This window comes from Eulemur rufifrons, chromosome 3 (assembly GCF_041146395.1).
Source record: "Eulemur rufifrons isolate Redbay chromosome 3, OSU_ERuf_1, whole genome shotgun sequence".
NCBI lineage: Eukaryota > Metazoa > Chordata > Mammalia > Primates > Lemuridae > Eulemur > Eulemur rufifrons.
In genome coordinates this window covers 52,043,000-52,070,814 of record NC_090985.1, presented here as the reverse complement: position 1 = coordinate 52,070,814, position 27,815 = coordinate 52,043,000, and the positions used below count along the sequence as shown (strand labels likewise).

The window sequence follows — 27,815 nt, the reverse complement described above, 5'->3', positions numbered from 1 at the left end:
CATTTAAAATGCTTTTCAGAACCTGCTTTTCTAAAGAAATCGTTGTGTCATCTGAATCCAAGGTAATTAAAAAAAGGCTAGCCTACACCCCTTTTCCATCCCACCTGTGAGATCTTGTACCATGGATTCTCCTTATCTCCAAGCATCCTTAATCTCCACCTCTCCCTGTCCTTCCCTGCGTTTTTTGGAATTACTGTTTTCCCCATTCACCCATCATCTTGATAAACAACTTTGTTCTCCTGTCTCCTCTATATTTTAAAAAATTATTAAACTGCTTAAGTATGATATGCCCATTTCTTCTCTTTCATCCTTACTATTCTTCTTTTCCTTCAAACCCCTATAGTCTAATTTCCTTCTTCACAATAGCTTTCCCAGTGATCTTCTAATCATCATCATTCTTTACTTCTTTCGCATCACTAGGTTCTTTTGATTCTGCCCTTGAGTTGTCTCTTCCATCAGCTTTTCCTGCTGTCAGTTTAGATTTTCAGTTCTTCTCACCTGGAGTATTACATCCTCTTCCTGTTTGGGCTCCATTCCACTTTCTTCCCCACATGAATTCATTACGCATTAATTTGTTCAATCAATAAACACTGTTAGTGAATTGTGACAGATACTGTACTAAGTGCTCAGCAAACAAAATGATTCAGAAGGTTCCCTGCCTAGAGGAGCAGACAGGCCAGGGGAAGGGACCAAGAAGTAGATATTTCATAGGACAGCAATGTGTTTGCTCTGAACACTAACCAGGCATTATATAGGGTGTATTGGGAACCTGGAAGAAGGGCTGGGAAAGTTGAGAGAGGTGACTTTTAATCTATTTCACATGTTGCACTGGTATTTAAACTGGTATTTAAAGGAGGAAAAGGATTTGCCAAGGGACAGAAGAGTCAAAGGGAATGTCAGGAAGACATAGAGGTAATTCCCCTAAGCTTACCTCTGTTAACAGCACCAATCACACTGCAGTAGATAAGGTACAATCAGGTATTGACACATTTGACATTAATACCTTAAAATTAGGGGTACTTTCCAATTAATATCTCCAGTCCTTACCTTTTTGCCTAGAAAACAGACTAGACCCTCAATAAATGTTTGTTGAATGATTAAATACATGAATATGTGCATTATAGAATTGGCACGTCCTTTCTGCTGTGGCTGGAATTTGGGGTAGATTGGAGGAATGGTAAAAACGAGGTCTCTTAAACTTCAACTCAATCATTTCTTTTCCCTGTTCAGGAACCTCTAATGACTTCCCTTTGTAAGAGTTTCTTAACTTGGTCATGACTGACATCTTGGACCAGATAATCTTGGTTGTATGGGGCCATCCTGTGTATTATAGGATGCTTAGAAACATCCCTGGTTTCTACCCACTAGAAGCCAGTAGCCACCCCTAATTACGACAACCAAAAATGTCTATAGGCATTGCCAAATGGCCCCTAGGGGGATAAAATTATTTTCAGTTGCAAACCACTGAATATGATTCTCATAGTTGTAAATAAATAATTCTCTTGAATACTTTTCAGAAGCTAATACAGTTCTAGGAACAAATGTAGAACTTGGAAAATATTTAATTTAATTGAATGCACCCATAAAACTTACTCTAAGAAATAATAAAATACGGTATTCCAATTCCTTTTCAGAATATTACATGACAGAAAAATATTTTCCTACTTTGCAAATGAATTGTTTAAAATAGCATAAAACAAATATATCAAAACAATGTTATATCAATTTATATTAATTTTGAAAATTTTCTGTTAAAATATTTACAGACACAGTCAACGAGAGAATGAAAAAAGGACCATTGCATCTGTATCTGCTGATGGCATAAACATAACACTAACTGACCCACTGAATTACACACACTTAGGAATTACTGTCACACTCCCTGATGGAACTCTGTTTGAAGCAAGGGCAGAAGTTGGAATTCTTACAAGAAATATTTTAATAAGAGGATCTGATAATGTGGAGTGGAATAACAAAATTCCACCATGTCCTGATGGATTCAACACAGGTAATTTTAGCAGTTATCATGTGGCTGGTATAATCAAGCTACAGATTTTCAAAGTTTAATTGGTTTATGTCGAAATATAGTATTTTAGTTTCAATTTGCAAGTCTGCCTTGTAAATATCATTAAATGTGGAAATTTGGAAATGCTGATAGCATTTTTTAGTAACATTATGAATGCATTTGAATATGTTGAAGAAAAATGGTTCATGTTGACAATGTAATGGGAGAAATAAGTGTGCTTATATTTTGTTGATAAAGACTCTTTCTATACTTATGATTTCCTATTATATGTTTAAATTAGACTTTGATGATTACAGTTTTACATATTATCATCAAGAAGCTGCATCATTTAGATTTACCCAGAAAATGTAGAAAACCGTATTTAATGATATAAAGATTTTGTAATGCTTTTCTATTTTCCAGAATCTGCAGTTCATCAAAACAGTGTATGTGAGAGTGGATTCATTGTAGGCAGATATTTTGCCTAGTAATTTCTAGACAGATGATGGATAGATGGACAAATGGATGAATGGAATGATAAAGAGATAGATAGATACATAGATCTGAACCAGCCATAGTAGGCTAAGTCAGAGGTTGAAAACCTCTACACTATTGACATTTTGGCTCAAATAATTCTTTGCTGTGGAGCACTGTTCTGTACATTGTAGGATATTTAGCAGCTTACATGGCCTCTACCGACTGAATTCTAGTAACACTCCCCACAACTGTGACAACCAAAAATGTTTCCAGATATTGCAAAAATGTTCCCTGGGAACCACTGGACTAGGTTATGTTCTATTAATAAATATGCTCCAAACTCAGTGATTTAAAATGACAGAAATTTATTTCTCATCCATGCTACATGTGTGCAATATGGGTCAACGGGGGGCTCTGCTCATTATAATCACTCTAGGATTCAGAGCAATGGAGGCTTCATCTCAACATGGGTTTCCATGATCTCAGAGCAGATGAGATGGCTGGAGAGTCAAGCAATTGCTTTGGTCCTGAAGTGTCACTTGTCTCTTCTATTCAGGTGTCATTGGTCAGAACTTATTCCATGGTTATGCCTAACTTGAAGGGAATGAGTCCGTGCAAGCCCCTGTGTACCCAGGAGTAGAAAAGAACTGGATATTGGTGAACCTTAACAATGTTTACCACAGTTCTCATTTGTATAGTAAGAAGCACAATGCATTTTATGAGTCTCTTTTAAATATTTTATGTAATCATTAATATTGCTTCAATCCTATAAGGACTTGAATAATAACAGATACAGCTTAGATAATAGCCTTTTCTTCAATGGGATGTATAAAACAAAGCTCATTGGATTCAATGTTAAATGACCTGTATTCTGATTCCAGTTCTTCTGCATTAAGTTTCACAATGTACATGAAATCTAGTTTCAGCCTGTCTAAAATAAAAATACCTCCTGTTCTGCCTACTTGTTGTGGTTGTGATGTCAAGTGACATCATGAATATTCTCATGCTATACAAATATAAGATTGTATTAATTATATTAATCCCAAAATCTTGGGGGAAAGATGCAGAAATAATAAACTGAATACCCCTATCAGTATTCCCTTGAACATTCAAATATTTATTACTATCTTCTCTGAAAAATACTGTAGTAAGTTCTTTTAGGAGTGCAAAGGTGAACAAGACAAGGTACTTACTTTTTTTACTATCTAGAAAAGGAGATGATGTGAATGCAAATAATTATGTTCCTAGATGAGATTGAAATTATATGTGAATAAAAAGATACTATTAGGTATGAGAAAAAAATCCTTAATATAATAAGAGGACTAAGGCGTGGTTTTTCTTTTATGATGTTTTAAAAATATTTTCAAAGGTGAATTTGCTACACAGACATGTCTCCAAGGAAAGTTTGGAGAAGAAATAGGAAGTGACCAGTTTGGAGGCTGCATTATGTTTCATGCTCCTGTACCTGGTACTAATATGGTAACTGGAAGAATAGAATATGTAGAGGTAAGAGGCATTATTATTAAATCACAATGGTTTGCCCAAGGTTATTGACACAACGAATATGTATTGAGCTCCTGCTGTTTGTCACATGCTACTTATAATCTGGTAGAGGAGACAAATATGTAAATGGACGACTTTAACACCCAATTATTCACCCACTTTGTCATGCCAAAATTTTGTTTCTCTATTTTTCTCACAATTATATCAAATTCATCAGCAAATCCTGTCTTCTCTACCCACACAATACCGTATCCATAATCAACTTTTTTACACCGCCCCCACCCAATGCTAAACCCAAGTCACCGTCCCCTCCCACCTGGACTACTGTGATTTTCTCTTACCTGGTCTTCCTGCTTCCACTCTTGCTCCAAGAGAGTCTTCACACAGCCAAAGTGAAATGTTAAAACCATAAATCAAATCTTGTTATGCCCCTTTTCAAAACCCTTCAACGGCTTCGTGTTGTACCTAAAACAAAAAGTCCACGTCCTTCCCATAGGCCCCACGTGATCTGACCCCCAGCTTCCCTCTAACTTTGTCTCCCGTGACTCTGCTTCATGCTCATGCCGTGCTAGCCACAGAGGCCTCCCGGTGTGGCCCCGTCAAGCGCATTCCTATCCCTGGTTCTTTGTGCTCGCTCTTCATTCTGCTTGGAATCCTCTTCCACCAAATACTTGCGTGGTTCACATCCTTATTTCAGTCAGTGTCTTCTCAGATGTTCTCTCTCCAGAGAGGCCTTTCCTCACCGCCTTCAAAATTGCTGCCCAACCCTGTTTTTTTAAAATTTACTCATAACTCCTAATATAATATCGACTGTTTGTTTATTTTCCACCTCCCCCTCTAGAATGTAAACTAAATTATTTCAGAGACTTTTTCTTTTTGGTTCTCTACTGTTTCCCCTATGGTGGAAACAATGCATGATGTGTAGTTAAGTCTCAACTGATTATTAATTGAACAAACAAATAAATATACATATTATCCCTAAGATATTAGGAGCTTTTGTGTATCTTATTCATATTCACTCTTATAATCAGGATTTAGCAGAGTTCTTACCAAGTATTCAGTAGAAGAAAGGAAGGAAGGAGGAGAGGAAGGAAAAAAATGATAGTAAAATCCATAAATTCTTTAAACGTGGCTTTAAACAGTTAGACCGTGTTGATGGTGACAGAGTCAGTGCTTCCATTTTCAGTAACTTCCCTTCTCCTAAGATATGTTACATACACACATGTGACATCTGAGATATGGACTGAGTGAGGTCACCAGGGTCAATCCAGATATTAAATATTAGTAATGACTAATTTTTAATTTTTAGATGGAGAGTAATAGAAAATAAATAGATGACCTTATATTTTCCCTTACCTCATGGTATTATATTACACACACACATATTCACATACACTGACATCCTCTGTATCAGATTACTAGACTGCAGACCACTTGAAAGAATACAGAATGGTTAATAAGAGCATCAACCCTAGAGTCAGACCAACTTGCGTTTCAATGAAGCTTTGTGACCATGAACAAGATGCTCAGCCTTTCTTAATTTCCATTTCTTTATCGGTAAAATGATGTTAATGGTAAGTGGCTACTTCACAGGATTATGATAAAGATTGTGATAATGCAAATATCAAATAAAATACTTAGCATAATATTTGGCATATGGAAAATATTCAAGAAATATTTCTTATTAGATAAGAATCAGAGTAAAGGGAGAAAAGTCTTTTAAAAAGTTTTATTTTGCTGTGGGAGGCCGAGGCAGGAGGATTGCTCAAGGTCAGAAGTTCGAGACCAGCCTGAGCAAGAGCAAGACTCCGTCTCTACTGAAAATAGAAATAAATTAGCCCAACAACTAAAAATATATAGAAAAAATTAGCTGGGCATGGTGGCACATGCCTATAGTCCCAGCTACTTGGGAGGCTGAGGCAGAAGGATCGCTTGAGCCCAGGAGTTTGAGGTTGCCGTGAGCTAGGCTGACATCATGACACTCTAGCCTGGGAAACAGAGTGAGACTCTGTCTCAAAAATAAGTTTTATTTTGTAAATCATGAAAGTTTACTGATAGACTAAGGTAAAAAGCAGAAGAGTCAAAGATGGCTTTTTTTCATTTATTCGTTTATGCATGTTGTAACAAGCATGGTCTGTTATACACTGTATAAAACAAGAATTGTTGGGTGTTGAATAACTTTTTCAAATGAAAAATAATTTGGAAGATATGAATACATTAATAATATAAAATTGGAGATTATTTTGGAACAGGAAAATATGAGCCAAACAAACTCTGAGTCCATGTGGATCACTAAATGGCTCTGATTTCTGGGTTTTACAGGTATTTCATGCTGGCCAGGCTTTCCGGTTGGGGCGATATCCAATACATTGGCACCTGCTTGGAGATTTACAGTTTAAATCTTATGTAAGAGGCTGTGCAATTCACCAGACCTATAACAGAGCTGTTACTATCCATAATACACATCACCTTCTGGTTGAGAGGAATATTATATATGACATCAAGGGAGGAGCATTTTTTATAGAAGATGGTATTGAATATGGCAATATCCTGCAATATAACTTGGCAGTATTTGTACAGCAAAGTACTAGTCTTCTGAATGATGATGTGACCCCAGCTGCATTTTGGGTAACCAACCCGAACAACACCATCCGGCACAATGCGGCTGCTGGTGGCACTCACTTTGGTTTTTGGTACCGAATGAACAACCACCCTGATGGGCCATCCTATGACCCAAACATTTGCCAAAAAAGAGTTACTCTTGGAGAATTCTTTAACAATACTGTTCATTCTCAAGGTTGGTTTGGATTGTGGATCTTTGAAGAATATTTCCCCATGCAAACGGGATCTTGTACTTCCACAGTGCCAGTGCCTGCCATATTTAATTCACTTACTACTTGGAACTGTCAAAAAGGTGCTGAATGGGTTAATGGAGGTGCCCTTCAGTTCCATAACTTTGTGGTGGTAAATAACTATGAGGCTGGAATCGAGACCAAGAGGATTCTGGCTCCTTATGTTGGAGGGTGGGGTGAAACCAATGGAGCAGTGATTAAAAATGCCAAAATAGTTGGTCATCTTGATGAACTGGGTATGGGGTCTGCATTTTGCACAACAAAAGGCCTGGTTCTTCCATTTAGTGCAGGCTTGACTGTATCTTCTGTGCACTTTATGAACTTTGACCGTCCCAACTGTGCAGCTTTGGGGGTGACATCCATCACTGGAGTTTGTAATGAGAGGTGTGGAGGTTGGAGTGCAAAGTTTGTTGACATCCAGTATTTCCACACACCAAACAAGGCTGGCTTTCGATGGGAACATGAAGTGGTGCTGATTGATACTGATGGTTCACTTACAGGTAATAATTTTTTTTATGTTTTTGTTTCAGCATATTACGGGGGTACAAATGTTTAGGTTACATATATTGCCTTTGCCCCACCTGAGTCAGAGCTTCAAGCGTGTCCATCCCCCAGATGGTGCGCACCACACCCATTAGGTGTAAATATACCCATCCCTTCCTTCCCCCTCCCACCTGCCTGACACCTAATGAATGTTACTGCCATGTGTTGAATTTTTAAAGCAGACTTAACATGAATTACATCTTACCCAGCACCAAACTTTACTAATGATTTAAGGGATGTAGGCAAGCCCCAGGCACAGATGAAACATTGTTTTCTGAAAGAGCCCCAGACTGTCAGATGACTCCTCCAAATATGTCCTTTTTCTTCTGCATTTGCATGTTGATTTTGAATTAACAGAAATTTTTGGGCAATATTTATGGAAACATTAATCACAAAAGGAAGGCATTTAAGTTTTAGAGTGTCTCCATTTTATATTCAGTTAATTGCACAGATAAGAAACTGCTTACGTGACTACCCAAGTTCTCCAGCCAATCGTGTCCCATAAACATATAAATGTCAGGTTTAGGCCAGGTGCACTGGCTCACACCTGCAATCCTAACACAATGGGAGATTGAGGCGGGAGGAATGCTTGAGGTCAGGAGTTTGAGACCAGCCTGAGCAAGAGCAAGACTGCATCTCTACTAAAAATAGAAAAAATTAGCCAGACATGGTGGTGCGCGCCTGTATTCTCAGCTGCTAGGGAGGCTGAAGCAGGAGGATTGCTTCAGCCCAGGAATTTAAGATTTGCTGTGAGCTAGGCTGATGGCACAGCACTCTAGCCCAGGAGACTGAGTGAGACTCTGTCTCAAAAAAAAAAAAAAAAAGGCAGGTTTATTTACAAAAGCAATGCAGACAGACTAGATATGTCCTTGCCAAAATACTTTAAAGAGAAGAAGTAAGTCACAAGCCTGCCATTAACTCTTTTTTCTTTCCAATCTAAATTTTAAGTTTGGGATTTTTTCAAAGTACCAAAAGGGAACAAAATTTAATATACAAATACACATGGAAGGTTAAATTTTAGCATTTCAAGTATGTCACATTTTCAATATTTTATAAATATTCATGTTTTCTAGAATTTAGCATCTTTACAAATTGTTAATGATAAAAACTTGTCTAAATAAGGTAGATAACATGGATGTGTATGTTGGGGGGTACTGAATTATACTTTATAAGAAAGGACGGTTGACAGGTAAACATACAAATATTAATGATTTACTTTTGAAAGACTCGTTGAAAGATGAAAGAAGGTTCATCTCAATAGTCAAATGCCCTGAGTTCTCAACCACAGTTGTTGACTTCTGTCTCCTATTCTAATTATGGCTTTAAAGAGGCAGAACATTTAGATGCTTCTGATAAATAAAGCTTTTTGTAACCTTTATTGATTTGCTTAGTTCAGCTTAGGTTTTTAATGTTAGTTGATGGTCTGTTGGTACCAGCTTTATGGCCAGACTGCCTGGATTTAAATCTTGTGTGTCCTTGACCAAGTTACTTATCCCACTTCCCGTCTCCGACTTTGACTCTCACTGGTGCTTCAGAGCTTGTGTTTCAGCCATGTGCACAATAAGGTCCCTGACCGAAGAGTCACTGCAAAGCTCCTGTATAAGATCCCCTTGCCTCATGCAAACAAAGAAACAAAAAATTACCAAGACTTTTAGATTTTATTGGTGGTACTATGGGTCATAGTACCTGTATATTGTAGATTGGTGTTTTTAGTTTTTTAACATGAAATAGAAAACCTGCTCTTTGTGTTTGTTTCCCAGGGTACAAAGGACACACTGTTATTCCACACAGCTCATTGTTAGACCCTTCTCGTTGCACTCAAGAAGCCGAGTGGAGCATTGGGTTCGCTGGCTCAGTCTGTGATGCCTCAGTCAGCTTCCACCGTTTGGCATTCAACAAGCCTTCCCCAGTATCTCTGCTTGAAAAGGATGTGGTTCTCTCAGACTCATTTGGTAAGTGGAATATAATAGTTTAAGCTGCTAATTTAAACATATCTTCCTAGACCTTTGTCATCATGTTCTTGGATTTTTACTTGATGGTTTAAATATTGCAAAAAAGCATAATGTTTATGTTAAAATCCAAGCAGGAAATAAATAATACATTCAAAGCAGGTGTTTGAGGAGCACTGAATAAATGCATAGGCCAGCATGATATTCTACTGATCAAGGAACCTTCAGACAACATTATGGCAGAGAGCAGGAAAGTTGGCATAGCCCTTGGAGCAAGATAGTAAAAATGTACCAGTGTTCCTTCCATTCAAGGCAAAGGTTTTTGATTATCCTTGCTGACTGAGATGGAATGGAAGGAGCATTTAGGAGGTCAATGGCTGCATACCAGGTGCCAGGGACTATCGATTTACTGATTTGTTCTTGTAAAGATACAATACATGGAACATCAGATATGCCTGACAGCATTACTTGACTGGGTTGTATTAATTTACTGTCATTATTCATGATCCATCTGACATTTGCACCAGTCAGACAAGCAAGTTAAATGGGGATGTAGTGATAATCCTGATCCCCATCTCTCAAATCTCTGATCATGGCACTAAGCTCTATGTTTTCTCCCTCTAAGATTTAAAATTGCTTTTAGTTTATTATCTTGGTAAGGGGTGAGAATCAGAGCTTATGTTTGCATACACTGTAAATCAAGGATTCTGAAGAATTAAGTTCTTAAAAGAATTAAATGGGATTATGTTTAGATAAATGATATCTGAAGAATTATATTAATATATTTAAGCACTTTTTTCTTAGTAGTCATAATCATCATTATGTTTCAAGTGTATCTTTCCCTAAGGAATAAGGACTCCATCTCAATTCAAAATTGCAAGTTAGAAAGCATTTTAAATTCCAGTTAAATGTAATATTAAACATTTGGAGTCTGCAGTTAAACAAAGACATTTAGAACATCAGTAATAAAATGCTATACTGACCTCTTTAGAGACTTCCATAGACTAGACCAATATTTTACATTTGCACTTGATTATCAAAGGAAGAGTTTTCTAAAGGTAGGGGTCACTATTATTTGCTCGTTTTATGTGCTTCTACAGGCACAAGCGTTGTTCCCTTTCAGAAGAAACGACTGACTCATATGTCTGGATGGATGGCTCTGATTCCAAATGCAAATCACATTAACTGGTATTTTAAAGATGCGGATCACATAACCAACATATCATATACATCAACATTCTATGGATTTAAGGTAAACAAAGAGCTATAAAATCCATCTTCTAAAAATTATAATTGCATATTACTCAAATGTAGCCTACATGCTCATACTTACAGCCATTGTTATGCCTAGAAGGCCCTTGCCTCACAAATCGACCTGTTAAAGTCCTGCACATCCTCTATGACCCATTCTAAATATAAAACGTAAGCAAAAAAAAGCCTCTTTGAGAATCAGAAGCAATATTCTCCCATATTCCCATAGTACTAAGCTTATGCCCCTGTTATTATTACCATGATAATAACTTGCATTTATTGAGTGTTTATGATATCTCAGGTAGCAGTTAAGGGCTTTATTGTCTGTATCATGAAATATATCAAACATGCACATTAAAAACCCACATTAATACCTGTATGCCCACCACCTAACTATCTGAATCTATTAATAACATTCTATGAATATTTACTTTCTATTTTTTAAAAGCAATTAATCATGGTAGATAAAGTAGAAGTCCCCTGTATGATTTACCCAGATCTCATTCCCTCCCTACTCTACACTTCTGATGATGACCAGTATTGTGAATTGGGTGTTTTCTCCCCATATATATTCTTCCACTTATACTACGTATTTGTGCAGCATCATGTTAAATATTTTCAAACATTATAGAATAAAATATTCTGTACCATTTTGCCTGCCAGTTTAAAAAAGGAAATAAGATATTCTCTAAATACATACATATATACACACACACATACCCATAAGTGTGCACACATACACATAAAAGTATACACAAACACACAGAAGAGAGAATAGAGAGATCCTTTCCTTGCCTTAGTGATAGAGCTAGCATTTTTGCTATAGACATGTAAAATGTTAATAAATAGAATATAGATGCAAGGTGAAAAACAAACTAAAACCAAAACTTTTAAGTCTTAACGTAATATAGGGGCTAATTATATGTCATTAAAATTAATGTTGTTATGCAGAGTATTAATGTATAAAACAAGCCACATTTTCCTGTAAACTTTTATAGGAAGAAGACTATGTAATTATATCACATAACTTCACCCAAAATCCTGATATATTTAATGTGATTGATATGAGGAATGGTTCTTTAAATCCATTGAATTGGAATACTAGCAAGAATGGAGACTGGCACCTTGAAGCAAACACTAGTACTCTGTATTACTTGGGTATGTATTCATTAGGCAGAAGTGATTGTGTGTGTGTGCGTGTGTACATGTATGTGTATGCACAGTGTATATATGGGTATATATATATATGTGTGTGTATTTAGAGATTAATGCTTTGTCTAAAGGACAAGAAAAATTGCTTAATAGACAGATGTGTTATACAGTGTACTGTATATAGTAGGATTCAATAAATATTTGTTGAGTGAAAGAACTGGACACTAAATTTAGGCTGGAAAAGGCCTTGAATTGAAATAAGAACTTACATTTTATGTTTGGAGATAACATCAACATGCTTACAAATGATCCCAATAGTTTTATTTCACAGAATTAGAGAAAAATAAGTACAATGGAAGCTGGCATATATTCATATCATTTGTTTCCACTTCATTATTTAATTACTTTGAAAAATAAAAATATTTAAAAATAAATTTTAATTAAATTCTAAAGCATTCATTTGTATCAAGATATTCCAACTATATGGTTTTTAATAAGATGTATATTTTATCAGAATTTCTCCATGCCTACTCCATACATTTGAATTATTCCAGGTTACATATCTACAGGGTACTTTCCAAAATGCCGTGATTTTATTTAGATTAAAATACTTTGATCATCATGTTAATTTAAACCATTTTTACTTCACTTTCAGTGTCGGGAAGGAATGACCTTCATCAGAGTCAGCCCACTTCTGGGACCCTGGATCCTGACGTGAAAGATGTTACTATTAATTTCCAGGCCTACTGTTGTATTCTCCAGGATTGCTTTCCTGTACATCCCCCATCAAGAAAACCAATTCCCAGGAAGAGACCAGCCACATATAAGTATATAGGCCTCTTACAGTTAATATCTTTCAGTATCTCTTGACATAATCCTTTTCATGTGTTACTTCTGGGTGAGATAATAATGCCTTCCTCCTGTGCAGTGCTTTGTAGATTACACAGTGCTTCCACTCTCATTGCTTTGCTTGAGTCTTACAACCACCCTAATTAAAAAATGGACAAATCTTATAAAAACTATGCATGAAAATCACTGGTAAGCTCATATTTGCAGAATGTTTGATTTGGATTGTTAGTCTTGGCCCAACTCCCTAATTATATAGGTGAGAAAGCTGAAGCCCAGTGACCATCAGTGAATTACCCGAAATTATAGAACTTATTGATGACCCATCCAGTCCAGCATCAGAAATTAGTTCTCCTTCTTTGTCCAATAAGGTGTCTCTAGAATAACCATCACAGTCAAATCTCATAATACAACTTATTTAATTTTATTTCAAATATGTGATCTCTTAAATATATTTTAATTCTTCTGCTTAAAAGCAATTTATCTATCTTTGTAACTTATATAGCTCTTTATTTCTCATTGAAACATCACTTTCTACCTTGTATCATGGTAATTACCATACATGATGGTATTAGTATGATTTGATACTAATCTTTAAAACCATTAAAAGCATGATCCTTATTTGATATATATTTGCATCCCTAATGGACAAACAATGATGATAAAAATGATGGTGATGCTAAAAACTAACATTTAGTGGGCACTTAATAGCCCACTACTGTGTATCAAGTATAACTCAATGATATTTATTAGATGAATTACATTTCAAAATATATAGATATTGTAGTGGCTATTATATAAAAAATAATAATTGAATTTGTTTATATATTCATTCAACCATTACAAAATATTTACTGAGCACTTGCTATGTGCCAGGCACTGGGGATTCAATTGTGAACATCATAGATGTGATCTCTGACCTCATTATGCCCACATTCTATCCAAAGAGACAGACCACAAGACAAACCAATAAACAAACAGAAAAGTAAACAGAAAATAAAGTATATAAATGTGAGTTATTATAAAGGTCATAAAGGGAATGCAGATGGGGTGGGACAGAGAACAACATAGCAGGGACTGCCTTGGGTTGGATGGTTAGGAACACTCACCCAGAGGAGAGATCATTCCAACTGCAACCTAAAGGATGAGGAAGAGCTTGCCCTGTGAAGGGCGGGAGTGGAGTGTTCAAGGCCAAGGGAGCAAACTTGTGCAGAGGTCCTAACATCCAAGAATTGAGAGAAAATCATCATGGCTGGGCCCTACTGAGCAGGGGAGAGTGGTCTGGAAGCGGTATTGGAAACAGACTATTTAGGTCGTGCAGGCAGTAGTGAGAAATATGGAAAACCTTTAATTTATGTTATTCAGATAGCTATCAGCAAAAGCAAATGGAATCTTGATCCAGAACTGGTACCCCAGGATTACAATATAAAGCTTAAGCTATACAACCCAAATGCTTTAAGAAGGATTGGGCTTTATTGATCATAACAATGGCAAATAAGAATAACGTGCATGCTGATAGTGATGGTGTTGGCAAGGATAAGAATGAAGGACTATTTATTAATATTGAGAAGAGCTAGGTAAAATCAATCTTGAATATGTGGCATGCTGGTCAGATTATTTAGTTAAATAGATACAACCCTTTAAAAAACTTTCATAAAATTTTTTTGAGTCTAAATTACCCTTTAACCACTAATCTTATTTTGAAACTCATTAAGACATTTTTTTTTTTCTTTAGAGACCTTGTCACTCAGGCTAGAGTGCAGTGGCCTGATCATAGCTCATTGTAATCTTAAACTCCTGGCCTCTAGTGATCCTCCCGCCTTAGCCTCCTGAGTATCTAGGATTACAGGCATGCACCACCATGCCCAGATAATTTTTTTTTTTTCACATTTAGAGACAGGGTCTAATGTCTCCCAAGCTGGTCTTGAGCTCCTGGTCCCAAACAATCCTCCTGCCTCAGCCTCCCAGGTAGCTGGGATTATGGGCATAAGCCATTATGCCTGGCTCCAGACAAAATTTTTTAAGAGAAGTTTTGATCAATAGGTTCCTAAATAATGCAATTTAGTCATCTAAATGTTTAATAAAACCATTAGTATCATAGAATACTAATACAGATACAGGATTTAGTATCACAGAATTTTTTAATTTTTTTACTGGGTCAGAAGAGCAACCTCTGATTGTGAACCTTTTCTAATAGGGAAATATCAACTTTATAATAATATTCTTCACAACAATTTACATTAAGAGGTAGTTTCTAAGCTGCACAGTGATGAAAAGTGGAGACTCTGTCCTCCAATGTTCTTTCCATATTTATTCCAATTTAACATAGCCTTCACTCTGGATACAGACCCCCCACCATCACCCCCGCTCCGCCCCCAGCCTGGGGGCTTAACCTCATTGAATCATCCTTGCCAATTCAGAGACCATTCTTCCTGCCCCTCCCTTACAGAATCTAGCCAACTATATCCTCCATTTTTTTTTCCTTCTCCACCATGTAAAATCTTATAATAAAACTGGAAATTTTACATTTTAGTCAAATATAGGGTATATATCACTGCAAGTAGATTTAGTCAAAGAAGAAGTGATTTGAATTGCGGATGGAAAAGAAATTTTCTTCAAAGGAAAAAAACTGTGTAATTTGTATGTGCTGAATATTTTACTAACTGCACCCATTAGCTTGTCTATTTAGTGAAATTATAAACTATCTAATTTGTATTCTGTCATCCCCAAAACATCTAATATAGTGCTACACCCTAAGGAGATGGTTATTAAATATATAGCAATAATGATTCATGGAAATATTTCTCTTTTCAGTTTATGGTCAAATGATTCTTTTTGGCAATCATCTCAAGAAAATAATTATACTGTACCTTGCCCGGGAGCAAACGTGGTTATTCCTGAAGGTAAACGCATAAACACAAATGAGTAAGATGCATGTGTTTATATAACATCTATGACAGGGAAGATGTCACAGTAGCTAGGTTTCCGCCTTTATGCAGCACACCTTGGTGAAAGGGCAGATGTGAAGAAATGGACTCTATTATTATGTCCTAGATACTGAACCTAGACTTCTGGGGTTTATGTGGATTTAAACCTATTAACAGTAGCAGATTTTCTGGAAGAGCCAGGAATCAATCATGTGGAAAGATGGGCCATAAGCTTCAAAACCAGGACTCATTAATAAGCTTGTCAATGTTTTGTTATAGGCTGTAGTCTATGAGTTATATTTCTTGAAGTATTGTTTTATAGGAACATGGATTGTAGCTGACACAGATATGCCACCAATGGAAAGGCTCATTATTTGGGGGGTTCTAGAACTGGAAGATAACTATAACGTGGGAGCTGCAGCGGCTTCTTACAGAAAAGTTGTTTTGAATGCTACCTACATATCACTGCAGGTAAGAGTGAGGGTCTTGTAATTTACATGCTTATTAATCAAATTCCAAAACATAGATTTACTGAAATAATACTAATCATATTCAACTGATATGAATAAAAAACCCGGCTAGCTCTAGCCCATGAAATGCGTGCCTCATATAAGTCCAGTGTACTTCTGCTCTCCTTTAAATTATGGACTAAATATTTCTTAGGAGTAATTATCATGGTACTCTTGAGTGTGAGGTCTACCCGGTTTTAATTCTAGATAGAATATTTGTGCCTCTATTAGGTAAAGCCATACTAGCAGCCTGCTCCAACAAAGAATCCCTAGGAGTTCTAGAAAAAGTTAAAAGAACTTAAGCCTTTTTTTTTTTAAGAAAACAGTTTTTCTTAAAACAAATTGACATAGATGAAGTTATGAAAGCAAGAGAAGACTAATAAAAATGTTGCAGTTATTTGGAATAATCACCACATTCTCTCATAAACCTCAAATGGTCTTAAACATTTAACAGCTTATTCAGTTTAATTGTCCTGTCAGTCTTGTAATAAGTGTGTAATACTTTGATTAGATGTATGGCTTTGAGTTCAGTTAAAGCTACAATTGCATCTTTACCTTATTGTTTTTTAGTTGGGTAACCTTGGGCAAGTTATTTGACCTCTTTTAGAATCATTTTTCTCACCTGTGAAATAAGAACAATAATACCAATGCATGGGTTTAACGTAAAGGTTAAATAACATAATATATGTGAAGTCTTACCCATGATGCCTGACACAGAATCAGCAAGCACGTGATGATAGCTATTATTATGAACAACAATGGCTCATAAATGGCATAGCTTGGATGGAGGTATGAAGAGCGTATTTTGTATATGGCATATTACGTTCAAATACAGTATGATCTGTTCAAACACCACTACTTCAGGTTTTAAGAGATCTCAGTTTTAGATCCAGTTCTGACAGTAAATAGATACTGAATTTGACCTTGGAATTATTTAAACTGTCTATCCAAAAGTAAATGGGTTAAATTAAAGTCACTTCCAATTACAATACTATTCTTTATGTAGCAAAACTCATTCCATTTCATTAGGGGAGGCCTTGCCAGAGACTTTTTAATTCCTTTTCTATGAGAGATTTTCTTTTCTGCTCAATTTTTAAGTATTAACAATTTTCTGTTTCACTGTAGGGAGGTAGATTAATCGGTGGCTGGGAAGATGACCCTTTTAAAGGAGAATTAAAAATTGTTCTTAGAGGAAATCATTCTACCCCAGAATGGGCTCTTCCAGAAGGACCAAATCAAGGGGCAAAAGTCTTAGGTATGTGTCTCCAGATACCAAAAGTGTCATTTCAGTTTTGAGAATCTAGTTTAAAATATACAACACTAAAGTACTTATCAGTTCATGATGTTCTGGTATCAGTAGCTTTTACAGACATTTATGTATAGTAAAGCGTTATAAAAGTAGCATAGATTTTTAAAAATTAAATTATATCACATTATACCAGATAAAAATAGATATAAATGTGTGTATTTAAACCAAAATGTAACATACTACAAAATTAACATTAACAAATCTCTCCATATGTATATATTATTTCTTCAGTCTGGTTTTCTTCATAATCTTTCCTTTACATAAGCAGTAATACTTTTCATATTTTAGTGCTTTTCCCTGAAAGGATAACTTTCCTACACATTATTCCATTTACAGTATTAATAAATAATCTGTGGATCAGTTGACTCTGCTATCAATTATTCAATCACAACTATTGCTGAGATTTAATTTCCCATTTGCATAGACATATTGTGCATATTCCTATTTGAGCCCAGAATGCAAACAACCTGAAAGAGTTTAATTTAGTCACAAGTGATAACTGCTTTTATTAATACCACAGCATATTTATTTAGGAGACATACGTAAACGTGTGCCACAATTGCTCCACTGTACAATTCTAAAACTGACACCCACTGAGTAAGGGGATAAACAAATGGCTTGAGCTTGAATTAGTCAGTTCACCACTGGCAAATGTCCTGAGGCAAATTCAATTTAAAACAAGAAATTCTTTTATTTTTTTTTTTATTTCAAAAGTAACACTTCAAACCACACAGAACAATATCAAGAAAATATTTCTTAGAAATATACATCTTTCCGGTTATATCTTCCTTAAGGAAACTAGTATTAGATAAAAAATTTTTATGTGTCTCCTATATTTTCTATCTATGCCTGTATTCATATTACATATACTGATTTGTGGTGGTACTATTGTTCCTTTTATAAAAACCTGGTCAAACTAAATACATTATTGTGCAATTTTCTTTTCTTAGCTAACATGTTATGAACATCTTTCCAGATCAAAACTTATAGATAAAAATCTTCTTTTTCATAGTGTTATTACTCCTCTGTATTAATATATTAAAATTTATTCCATCCTTTTCCTATTGACGTATATTTGGATTAATTCCAGTTTTCTAATATTTCCAAATATTGCCATGGTAAGCATCGCCGTCTATGTACTCCTGTGTACTGGCTTTAACTTCTACGAACCAGATTCCTGAAAGTAGGTCAAAGGGTCAAAGTCTTCTTTCACAGCTCTGAGCAGATAACTCCAACTCATTCCATTCATTCTCAAATGTTCAATCACTTATTAAAATATATCAATGAAAAGTTTCATTTTTCACTAGCATCTAACTCAGTACCATGGGGTAAATAAATAAGAGTGTGTTTTTCTCCTTCAGGGGTGTTTGGTGAGCTGGATCTTCATGGAATTCCACATTCAATATATAAAACTAAACTATCAGAAACTGCAGAGGCAGGTTCCAAAGTCCTATCTCTGATGGATGCTGTGGATTGGCAGGTAGGGAAAATATTATGTGGTGCAAAAGGAATACGCACAGTGGCTCAGATGAAAAAGATTTCTTTCCTATTCTCATCGATGTTTATTTCTTCATGGGATTAACCAGATGAGAGATGTGTATCGGCTTGCAAAGGCTGACCTGATAGCAGGCATTTAGAAATTGCGGTCTCAAAGGTCCTTCAGAATATATAAAGAACATTACATATATATGTCAAAAAAGAAAAAATGTGAAAGTTCCTGGTTAAAAATACTTATTATAATTTCTTGTAAAACAGAAAATGGAATTATTTTAAATACATTTCATTGTTACTTTGTTTACCTCTTCACTTCTAATTTGCGATTTTACATGTTAAGGATTCGGAAAGAAAACAAATCCTGATGCCCAGTGATATCCCAATAATGCCTGTGTTAAATGAGAGATTTTGATAAAATATAAATGATGGCAATTCCCATCTCTACCATATTCGTAAATTATATGCAGACTATAGAGTCCACATGTTTTACAAATACTCTTTTTAATGCCAAAGGATCAGAGAAATGAATGGATTCTGTTTCCAAGCTCTCAGATCTCAGCCAGTTCCCTTCTGGTGAAAATGAGCTTTAGAATTAGAACAAAGAGAGCCTTAGTCTGAGCAAATCAATGCAAATCATCCAGACATATGGGTTTGCTCTCTTAGTGTAGTTTAAAATTGGTAAATAGAAGGAGGGTTTATGGGGAAGTATTATGATCTACTTACAGTGTATTCTTATTTGTGATAGTTTGGGTGTGATTACTTTTTAAAGAAAGTAATTGATTTCAATATCCCTATTATTTATCCAATTAATATTTTCTGCAAATTATTTATCCAAGTAATATTTAAACAAGCGTCACATATTTTCTAAGGCATTGAGGATTCAGTAGTGAAGAAATTTGTCGAAGCTATCATGGAACTTGCATTGGAGTGGGATAAGCAGACATTAAATGAACAAATAAATTTACATTAATTTCAGATTATAATGCACATGATAAAGGAAATAAAACAGGTAGTGTGAGAGAAACTGTCATGATAGAAGGTGGCAGATAACATTAAATAGGGTGTCCAGAGAAAGCCTTTCTCAAGGGTGTATTTGAGCAGAGGCTTGGATGACAAGAAGGAGCTCAATATACGGAGTTCTAGGACTTAGCCTTGCCCTTTAACTTTCCTCAGCCTTTTCCACCTTTCAGGGATAGCAAGTTATAGTTAATTGTGTAAAAAAAAAAAAAAAAAAAGGAAAAAAAAACCTAGGAAAATTTTTTCAAGTCTTAAGAATATTGTCCTGACCAGTTTTGAATAAAAATGTGAATATATTTGCTTTAATGTCTTTGATTTTTAAAGATATATATATTGCTGTGATTTTAATAAATTTCTGAATTAAATTTAAGGAAATGCTGAAATAATTCAAAATTTAGAATTTTTAATATCAAACACAAGTATATTTATTTTTAGAGACCTAAATGTACCGTTTGTTTTTTTTTCTGGTAATACCATGACTGCTAATCAGATATAAATTAAATTTGAATTATCTAATAATGTTATTAAAAATATATATCTATTTTTTAAGTTGTTCTTAAATTTGGCACTTGAATTTTTCTAAGGAGGGAGAAGAGATTGTGATAACAACCACCAGCTACGATATCCACCAAACAGAAACAAGAAGTATTGTTAAAATCCTGCATGATCACAAAATTCTCATTCTCAATGATAGCCTTTCCTACACTCACGTTGGTAAGTGGCTGCTGTTTAACCAAATAGAAATGTAACTAAAATGTCTTGTCAGATTTTTTATAAAATAATCTGTTCACAATTCATATTTACTGTGCAATTATAATTTTTTGATAAAACATCTCACAAATATTTTAGAGGAGCAATTCATTCAGAGTGGCACTGATACCGCAGGGGTGCTACTATTCATGTGTTGGCTACCAGTTGTCCCTTCTGTGTGCATGCATCCATTCATTTAGCAAAGGCCTGCTGTATGACATTTTATAGGGTAAGGCTCAGCACTCTGTTTTGAGCAGCTTTTAGGTGACTCTTGTGCCCACTGAAGTTTGAGAATTCTTGATCCAAAAGCTTTGTTCAATTTGTTTCATGGACATTCCTTGGTGTAAATGCATTTAGGCAGGCTACAATGAAACAATAAAACTATAATTCTCAAGGAGAGAAAGACTAAGCATCATCCGAAGATGATTTTCCACTGGTAGGAGCAGGGCCTTCCCAGCACCCCACCCTTGCCCCGTCTGACAGGCTACCTTCATCTGACTCTCAGGAAGTGGGAGCAGACAGGAATGTAAAGTTAGAAAAGCCTTTCAGGTGCTTCTGATGCTCAGAGGAACTCCAGCTGTCAGGCAGCAGGATAGACTAGCAGACATCTGACCTGTATGAAAAAGAAACTCAAAAGAACTTTTTAAAGCAGTATTTTGGTAGAAGTACATGTGTCTATAATTCTAGATCACATAATTTTCTTTAAATCAAAAGGAAAAGTTTTTTTGGAAAACATTTAGTTGTAATTAGTTGTAAAACAATTGGTTTTTGAAGTTGGACATTATAGATTCTTTCATTTAGAATATCAAACATTTCTCTCTGTTTGAAATGCACTTGTTTGTCTTAAAGGTTTGAATAAGATTTCTGGAAATGTAGAGTGCAATTTAGGTTATGCTTTACAAATCGTTAAGATGTAAATGTACAGATTGTTTTTGATATGTTTCTACCTAATTATAAAGAGTTGTGGTTAATACAATATATGCTGCAGGAAAAGTGGAGCACACGGAGGTTTAAGTGTCAGGAGAAATAATATCTATATGTTGCTGATTCTCCTCAGGGCCTTGGGCAAATTCTTTTACTCACCTCTACCTCATTTCTTCAACTATTAACATTACAATATGCTTCTCAATTTGCCTTACAAATGTTTCCATGTATAATTGGAAGTGATTGCAAGCTACCCTCAAGATTTTTTAAGTAATAACTTTATGATTGCTGACTATCATAAGCTGTTTGGTGTAAATGGATGAAATATTTTTGGTTCTATTTCAGTTTGTAAATAAAAGAGCATCACAATATCAATCTGGCATCCATATATGTTTAAGCATGTAAATTTAATCAATTCATGCATTTTGCTGATTTTTGGCGTATTAGAAAGTTGTTTAGCCTATGAACTGCAAAAAAAGTATAATAATAAAGACAGGTGTTTCTCAGCATTGGCAATAACCTAGCTGTCCTTCTGTTGCAGCTGAAAGGTACCACATCCCTGAAACAGGTCAGAGCTACACATTAGCAGCTGATGTTGGGATACTGACTAGGAACATCAAAATAGTTGGTGAAGATTACCCAGGTTGGTCCGAGGACTCTTTTGGTGCACGCATCCTGGTTGGCTCTTTCACTGAAAATATGATAACATTTAAAGGTTGGTATAAATTTGATTGATTTTTCTAAATGAAATATAACATGGTCTCTTCCATTTTTATTTTATTTTATTTTATTTTTATTTATTTATTTATTTTTTTTGAGACAGTCTCACTTTGTTGCCTGGGCTAGAGTGAGTGCCGTGGCGTCAGCCTAGCTCACAGCAACCTCAAACTCCTGGGCTTAAGTGATCCTACTGCCTCAGCCTCCTGAGTAGCTGGGACTACAGGCATTCGCCACCATGCCCGGCTAATTTTTTCTATATATATTTTTAGTTGGCCAGATAATTTCTTTCTATTTTTTTTTAGTAGAGACGGGGTCTTGCACTTGCTCAGGCTGGTCTCGAACTCCTGACCTCGAGCGATCCACTCGCCTGGGCCTCCCAGAGTGCTAAGATTACAGACGTGAGCCACCACGCCCAGCCCAATCTCTCTTCCATTTTTAATCAATGCTTATGTAATTCTCACTTCTTAAGAGGATTATGTGGAAAAATAAAGCATTAAGCATTATTATATAGCTCAGGCAATTACCTTCCAAGTAAATTCTCTAAAATTATTGCTATTTATTTTATCTTCATAAACAATAATAATTATCAAATTAATGTGACCTTAGATAACAGCTAAACCAACCTTTCACTCAAACAGAAATCATTTTATAACAAATACAACGGATCATCTGTTGCTTTGCTCTTGTTTTAAGGAACATTTCAAACACACACCAAAAATAGGGAAAACAATATAACAATGAATCCCAGTGTACCTATCACCAGCTTCAACAGTGACCAACTCTGGCCAAACTTGTTTCACCTGTACCTCCACCCACTCTCTTCCAAGTCCTGGATTGTATTGAAGCAACCACATATTACTTCATCTAGAAATATTTCAGTATGTAACTCTAAGACTCTTTAGAAAACATCTAAAGTAGCAAACCTAAAAAAAATTCCTTATCATCAAATGATAGTTCAGATTTCTCAAGCTTGTTCATTTTCTTCCTTCCTTCCTTTCTTCTTTTGCATTCTCTTTGTTCAAATCAGGATCTAAATAAGATCCACATTACAACTGGTTATGAATCTTAAATCACTTTGATTCATTTCTCTTTCCTTGCAATTTATTTATAAAAGAAGCTGGTCATCTCTCCTGTAGAGTTTCTGGCAGTCTGGAATTTAGTGATTGCGTCCCTGGAATTTAACTTATTCTTGTCTCTCTGTATTTCCTATGAGTAGGTAGTTTGAGGCTAGAACCTTAATCAGAGTAAGGTGCAATTTTTAGGTAAGAATTCTCCAGTTAGTGGTGTATTTTTTCATCAGTAGGCACATAGTATATGATTGTTTCTCCATTTATGATGTCAGCAGCTATTAATGATCATTGCCTAAGTCCATTAAATCACCGAGGTTTAAAATGGTGGTATTTTAATTCTACCATTCCCTGCTCATCTGTAATCTAGACTACATCTACAAAGAGAAGCTCCCCTAAACAACCATTTGACTACCCTGAAGGAAAGTTCATATGGGAAATGCAAGAAAAAAATGCTTGACTCTTTCCCCATATTGACTAGTTTTCAAAATAATCAGTTGGTTCCCAAGCATCCTCCAAAGGTGCCAGAGAGTTTTTACTTGTTTTATTATTAGTATCATTATAAGCTCATGGATTTAAATGTATTTGATATGTTCAAATCCATTGTGACTGATAATCTAACTGATACTCAAAATGCTCCATTTGGCCTGCAGAACCTTTTCATGTTGATGCCTGCCTTTTTAACTTGACTTAGTTTTTTAAACCTTTTCACTTTCTGATATGGTAAGCACATAATATAATTTTTTTCTGAGACCAAGAATTAGTCATTCCTCCAAATAATCCTGTCTTTTTATTGGAAGAAGATATTTTTATCCCATAAGCTGGGTACCAGGATTAGATCATCCATTCTTGCTTTGAATTGTTTCTGTAGGCCCTTACTTATTCACAATATTGCCTGTTCCACTTTGCAACAGTTCTAATTTTAGAAATTCTTTATATTGGAGGAACAGCTATTCTACTATAACTTGTACCTATTGGCCAATCTGCTAACAGAAATGTTAGGCAAATTGTATCTCATGCCTTATGTTATGCATTCTGAACAAGGCAATATTACCCTGAAAGGGGTGACTCTTAGTTCTTGGAGGACAAAAAATTTTAAATATTACAAGGGTTTGTGGTCTTCCAAAGGGCTACTTCATATTAACAAATATATGCTATATCTGTGTTATTAAAATGTTAAAGGGAGGGGAGACACTTAGGAAAAAAATTGTCTAAAAATATTCTTTGGGGGCAACAGTAAAAAAGGGGTTGAGAAATACTGCCTTCCTGGTTTAAAGAAACAAAGAAAAACTAATGAAGTTTTCATGAAAAATTTGAACGACTTTATGTAACTTTTCAAAAATGTTTGATTCCAACCATTGTAAGAAAAGAAAAATTTAATCTTCTCCTCTCCTAGGAAGTGCAAGAATAAGTAATGTGGAGTTTTATCACAGTGGTCAAGAAGGCTTCAGGGATAGCACAGATCCAAGATACGCTGTAACGTTTATTAACCTAGGGCAGGTTTGTACTTTATTTTTAATTTTTGTGTTTATTAAAAATATGCAAAATGTTTTTGTTTTTATTTTCATTTGACTTAACTAAATAGCCACATCTTAAATAGCTAAAACTATAATCTAATATAATAAAATTTTGTTGGGTATATTTCTCATTAACTTTTTTAGCAGCATTTTCTTTTACCTGCATTGTGCATTTATTTAAGGTCAGTAAAAACCACAAGAAATGTAGCATAAAAGGTGAAAGAATTGAAGCTATAATAGTGGTTCACATTGCTACTTTATTTTGCCATGACCAAAAGTATCTTTTCAAACAGTTTTTATTAAACAAAGTGAATATTATTTAAATTTCCCACATGAAAAGCATGATTGTATATCTATGCCTCTGTTAAAAGTAGGAAAATAAATATGTGGAGAGGTCTAGTGATTTAAGAAAAATGAGAGAAAGCATATTTCTTAGTAGAAATAAAAAATAATCTTATAGTTTTAAAGTTGAAACCCCTAACCTGTTACTGATCGGTTCCTGTAGACATTTGAATTGTAACCCCTTGCCTAGAGTATTATTGTATGTAATTTAAAAAAATCCCACCTTGTCATATAGTAAACTATTTTTAGCACCTTAGCATTTTATAGGTGATAATAGAAATATAAATGCATAGAAAAGCACTTGAGAATTTTTTATCACTATGTAAAGTAAGCATATGTGTTTTATTTAATAATAAATTCAAGACATATGGAAATTTCCCAGTATTAAAAGACCTATTGGAAAATAATCTTCTTTAAGGGAAAATAAATTGAGTAATTTTTTTTTTTTTTTTTACCAAAGAGAATCATTTACAATAAATTGAGTATCGATCAAAGTTTATTTACTGAAAATCACCTCCTTCAAATTTTTTTTCTTAAATATATTTTATTTTTGTTCTATTTTATAAATGTTCACTGAATTCCAATGTTTTATAGATTCAAGAACATGGAGCATCTTATATTCGAGGCTGTGCCTTTCACTATAGCTTCTCCCCAGCAATTGGTGTGTTTGGGACAGATGGATTGGACATAGACGACAACATCATTTACTTTACAGTGGGGGAAGGTAATATAATAATATTTTGGTCCAAATAACATGTCCTTCTCAGGCAATCTTACCTGTAAACTCTAGAACCATGCTGTCTAGTTGATCTTTCTGTGAGGATGGAAATGGTTTATACCTGTGCTCATACAATAATTACTAAGCCACATGTGGCTATTGAGCACTTAAATTGTGGCTAGTGTGACTGAGGAACTGAATTTTTAATTTTAATTGTACTTAATTTATATCTAAATAGCCGCAGGTGGCTATGGCTGTCAAATTGGACACTAGGGCCCTAGAACATGGAAGAATTATTACTAGACCATGTTCTTCATGGTCTAGTTATCCAATCACTATTTAAATTATTATGACTTTAAAAATACTCCTCACATATCAATCACAAAGATTAGCTTAAACATTATTTTATTAAAAATTATATATAATTTTAGGTATGTTTCATATCTTTTATATCAGTGTAAAGTGTAATACAAACTTATTTAATGTATATAAAAGCTATAGATAGGTGTGTTGAAATCTGAGGGAGACCCTATGAACCCACATATTTAACAAGCACCCCAGAAGATCCTAATTCAGGTGGTCTATTAAAGAGGCCGAGTTCACTGTCAAAGAGTTCAGAGGACTCACTTTAAATTCTAGGAGGATCATTTGTTAAGCTCAACTAGAAAATGATTTTATGGAAAAAATGAAAGCCATCATCCATAGTATTCATTACAAATTGACATGTATTTGGGGGGATTTTCTTTATTTATTTTTATTTTACAGGCATGAGAATATGGGGAGATGCCAACCGGGTCCGAGGAAATTTGGTTGCACTTTCAGTTTGGCCAGGAACCTATCAGAACAGAAAAGATTTAAGTTCAACTCTCTGGCATGCAGCAATTGAGGTTGTGAGAACAAATTTATAATTATGCAAAATTATAATGTATAATCATACTTTCTGTAGAAATTGCAAATGTCAAAATATTATTGAAAGCGGGGTCTTCTCTGGTTCCATACAAAGCGTAAAATTATTTTTTCTATATCTGTGGAAAATGATGTTGGTAATTTAATAGGGATTGCATTGAATCTGTAGATCACTTTGGGTAGTATAGACATTTTAACAAAGTTGATTCTTCCGATCCACGAGCATGGTATGGTTTTCCACCTATTTACATGCTCTGCAATTTCCTTCCTCAGTGTTTCGTAGTTCTTCCTATAGAGGTCCTTTACCTTCTTAGTTAAATATATTCCTAGGTATTTTATTTTCTTTGTTGCTATTTTGAAGGGTATTGAGTCCTTAATTTGGTTCTCCGTTTGGCTGCTATTGGCATATATGAATGCTATTTCTTCCTTGGATAGATATTGCTGAAATTTAAAAAAAAAAGAGCTAAATAAAGGAGTGAATGAACTTTTAAAAAGATATGAGCTCCAGTAATAATTGTTTTTGTTTTTCCTTTGTGTTGCCATCTAACAGTTCTTTTATTTCCTTTTTTCTCTAACATTATTTATCACTTTCAAGTTCTAGTTCAGGGTCTCTACTGTTAATCGACTGAGTGCTTTGCACATGTTACTACCTAACCCTGGATTCAGTCTCCACCCTCATATGGAAAATTAGAATGATAGACAAATCTCTAAATCCCTTTCCCATCTAAAATTGTTACGATTCTATGTGCAAGCTTATTTACACTTCTCCCATATTGCTAATTGGAACCTTCTTGTTTCTATGAAGTTTCTTCAATTACTATGGCTGTTTGTTTCGATGTAAAGTGCAATTACAAGCAAGAAAATAGAAAGTACAGAGGAAAGACTTGGAAAGAAACTAATCAGCTTCCTTTTGTTTTTATTTACCTATACCATAGGATCAAAAAGGAATTAAATATGGTTCTCTTTGAAAGATGGGATAAGGATTGAGTTTTTGTATAACTATTATTATTTTAAGATAAAATATGAAAGCTGAAGTT

At 34.9% G+C, this 27,815-nt stretch overlaps 1 protein-coding gene across 1 annotated transcript in view; it reads left to right on the top strand.

The window, feature by feature from the left end:
- PKHD1L1 (PKHD1 like 1) overlaps positions 1-27,815 on the top strand; it is a 149,408-nt gene that overhangs the window by 88,502 nt on the left and 33,091 nt on the right. The window contains exons 47-62 of the mRNA XM_069465599.1: positions 1,767-2,008; positions 3,852-3,988; positions 6,308-7,337; positions 9,141-9,332; positions 10,430-10,581; positions 11,579-11,738; positions 12,388-12,559; positions 15,393-15,481; positions 15,828-15,976; positions 17,140-17,269; positions 18,685-18,803; positions 20,419-20,548; positions 22,050-22,223; positions 24,692-24,795; positions 25,749-25,878; positions 26,638-26,759. Coding sequence (XP_069321700.1) covers positions 1,767-2,008; positions 3,852-3,988; positions 6,308-7,337; positions 9,141-9,332; positions 10,430-10,581; positions 11,579-11,738; positions 12,388-12,559; positions 15,393-15,481; positions 15,828-15,976; positions 17,140-17,269; positions 18,685-18,803; positions 20,419-20,548; positions 22,050-22,223; positions 24,692-24,795; positions 25,749-25,878; positions 26,638-26,759 — 3,232 coding nt within the window. The remainder of the gene's footprint in view (positions 1-1,766; positions 2,009-3,851; positions 3,989-6,307; positions 7,338-9,140; positions 9,333-10,429; positions 10,582-11,578; positions 11,739-12,387; positions 12,560-15,392; positions 15,482-15,827; positions 15,977-17,139; positions 17,270-18,684; positions 18,804-20,418; positions 20,549-22,049; positions 22,224-24,691; positions 24,796-25,748; positions 25,879-26,637; positions 26,760-27,815) is intronic.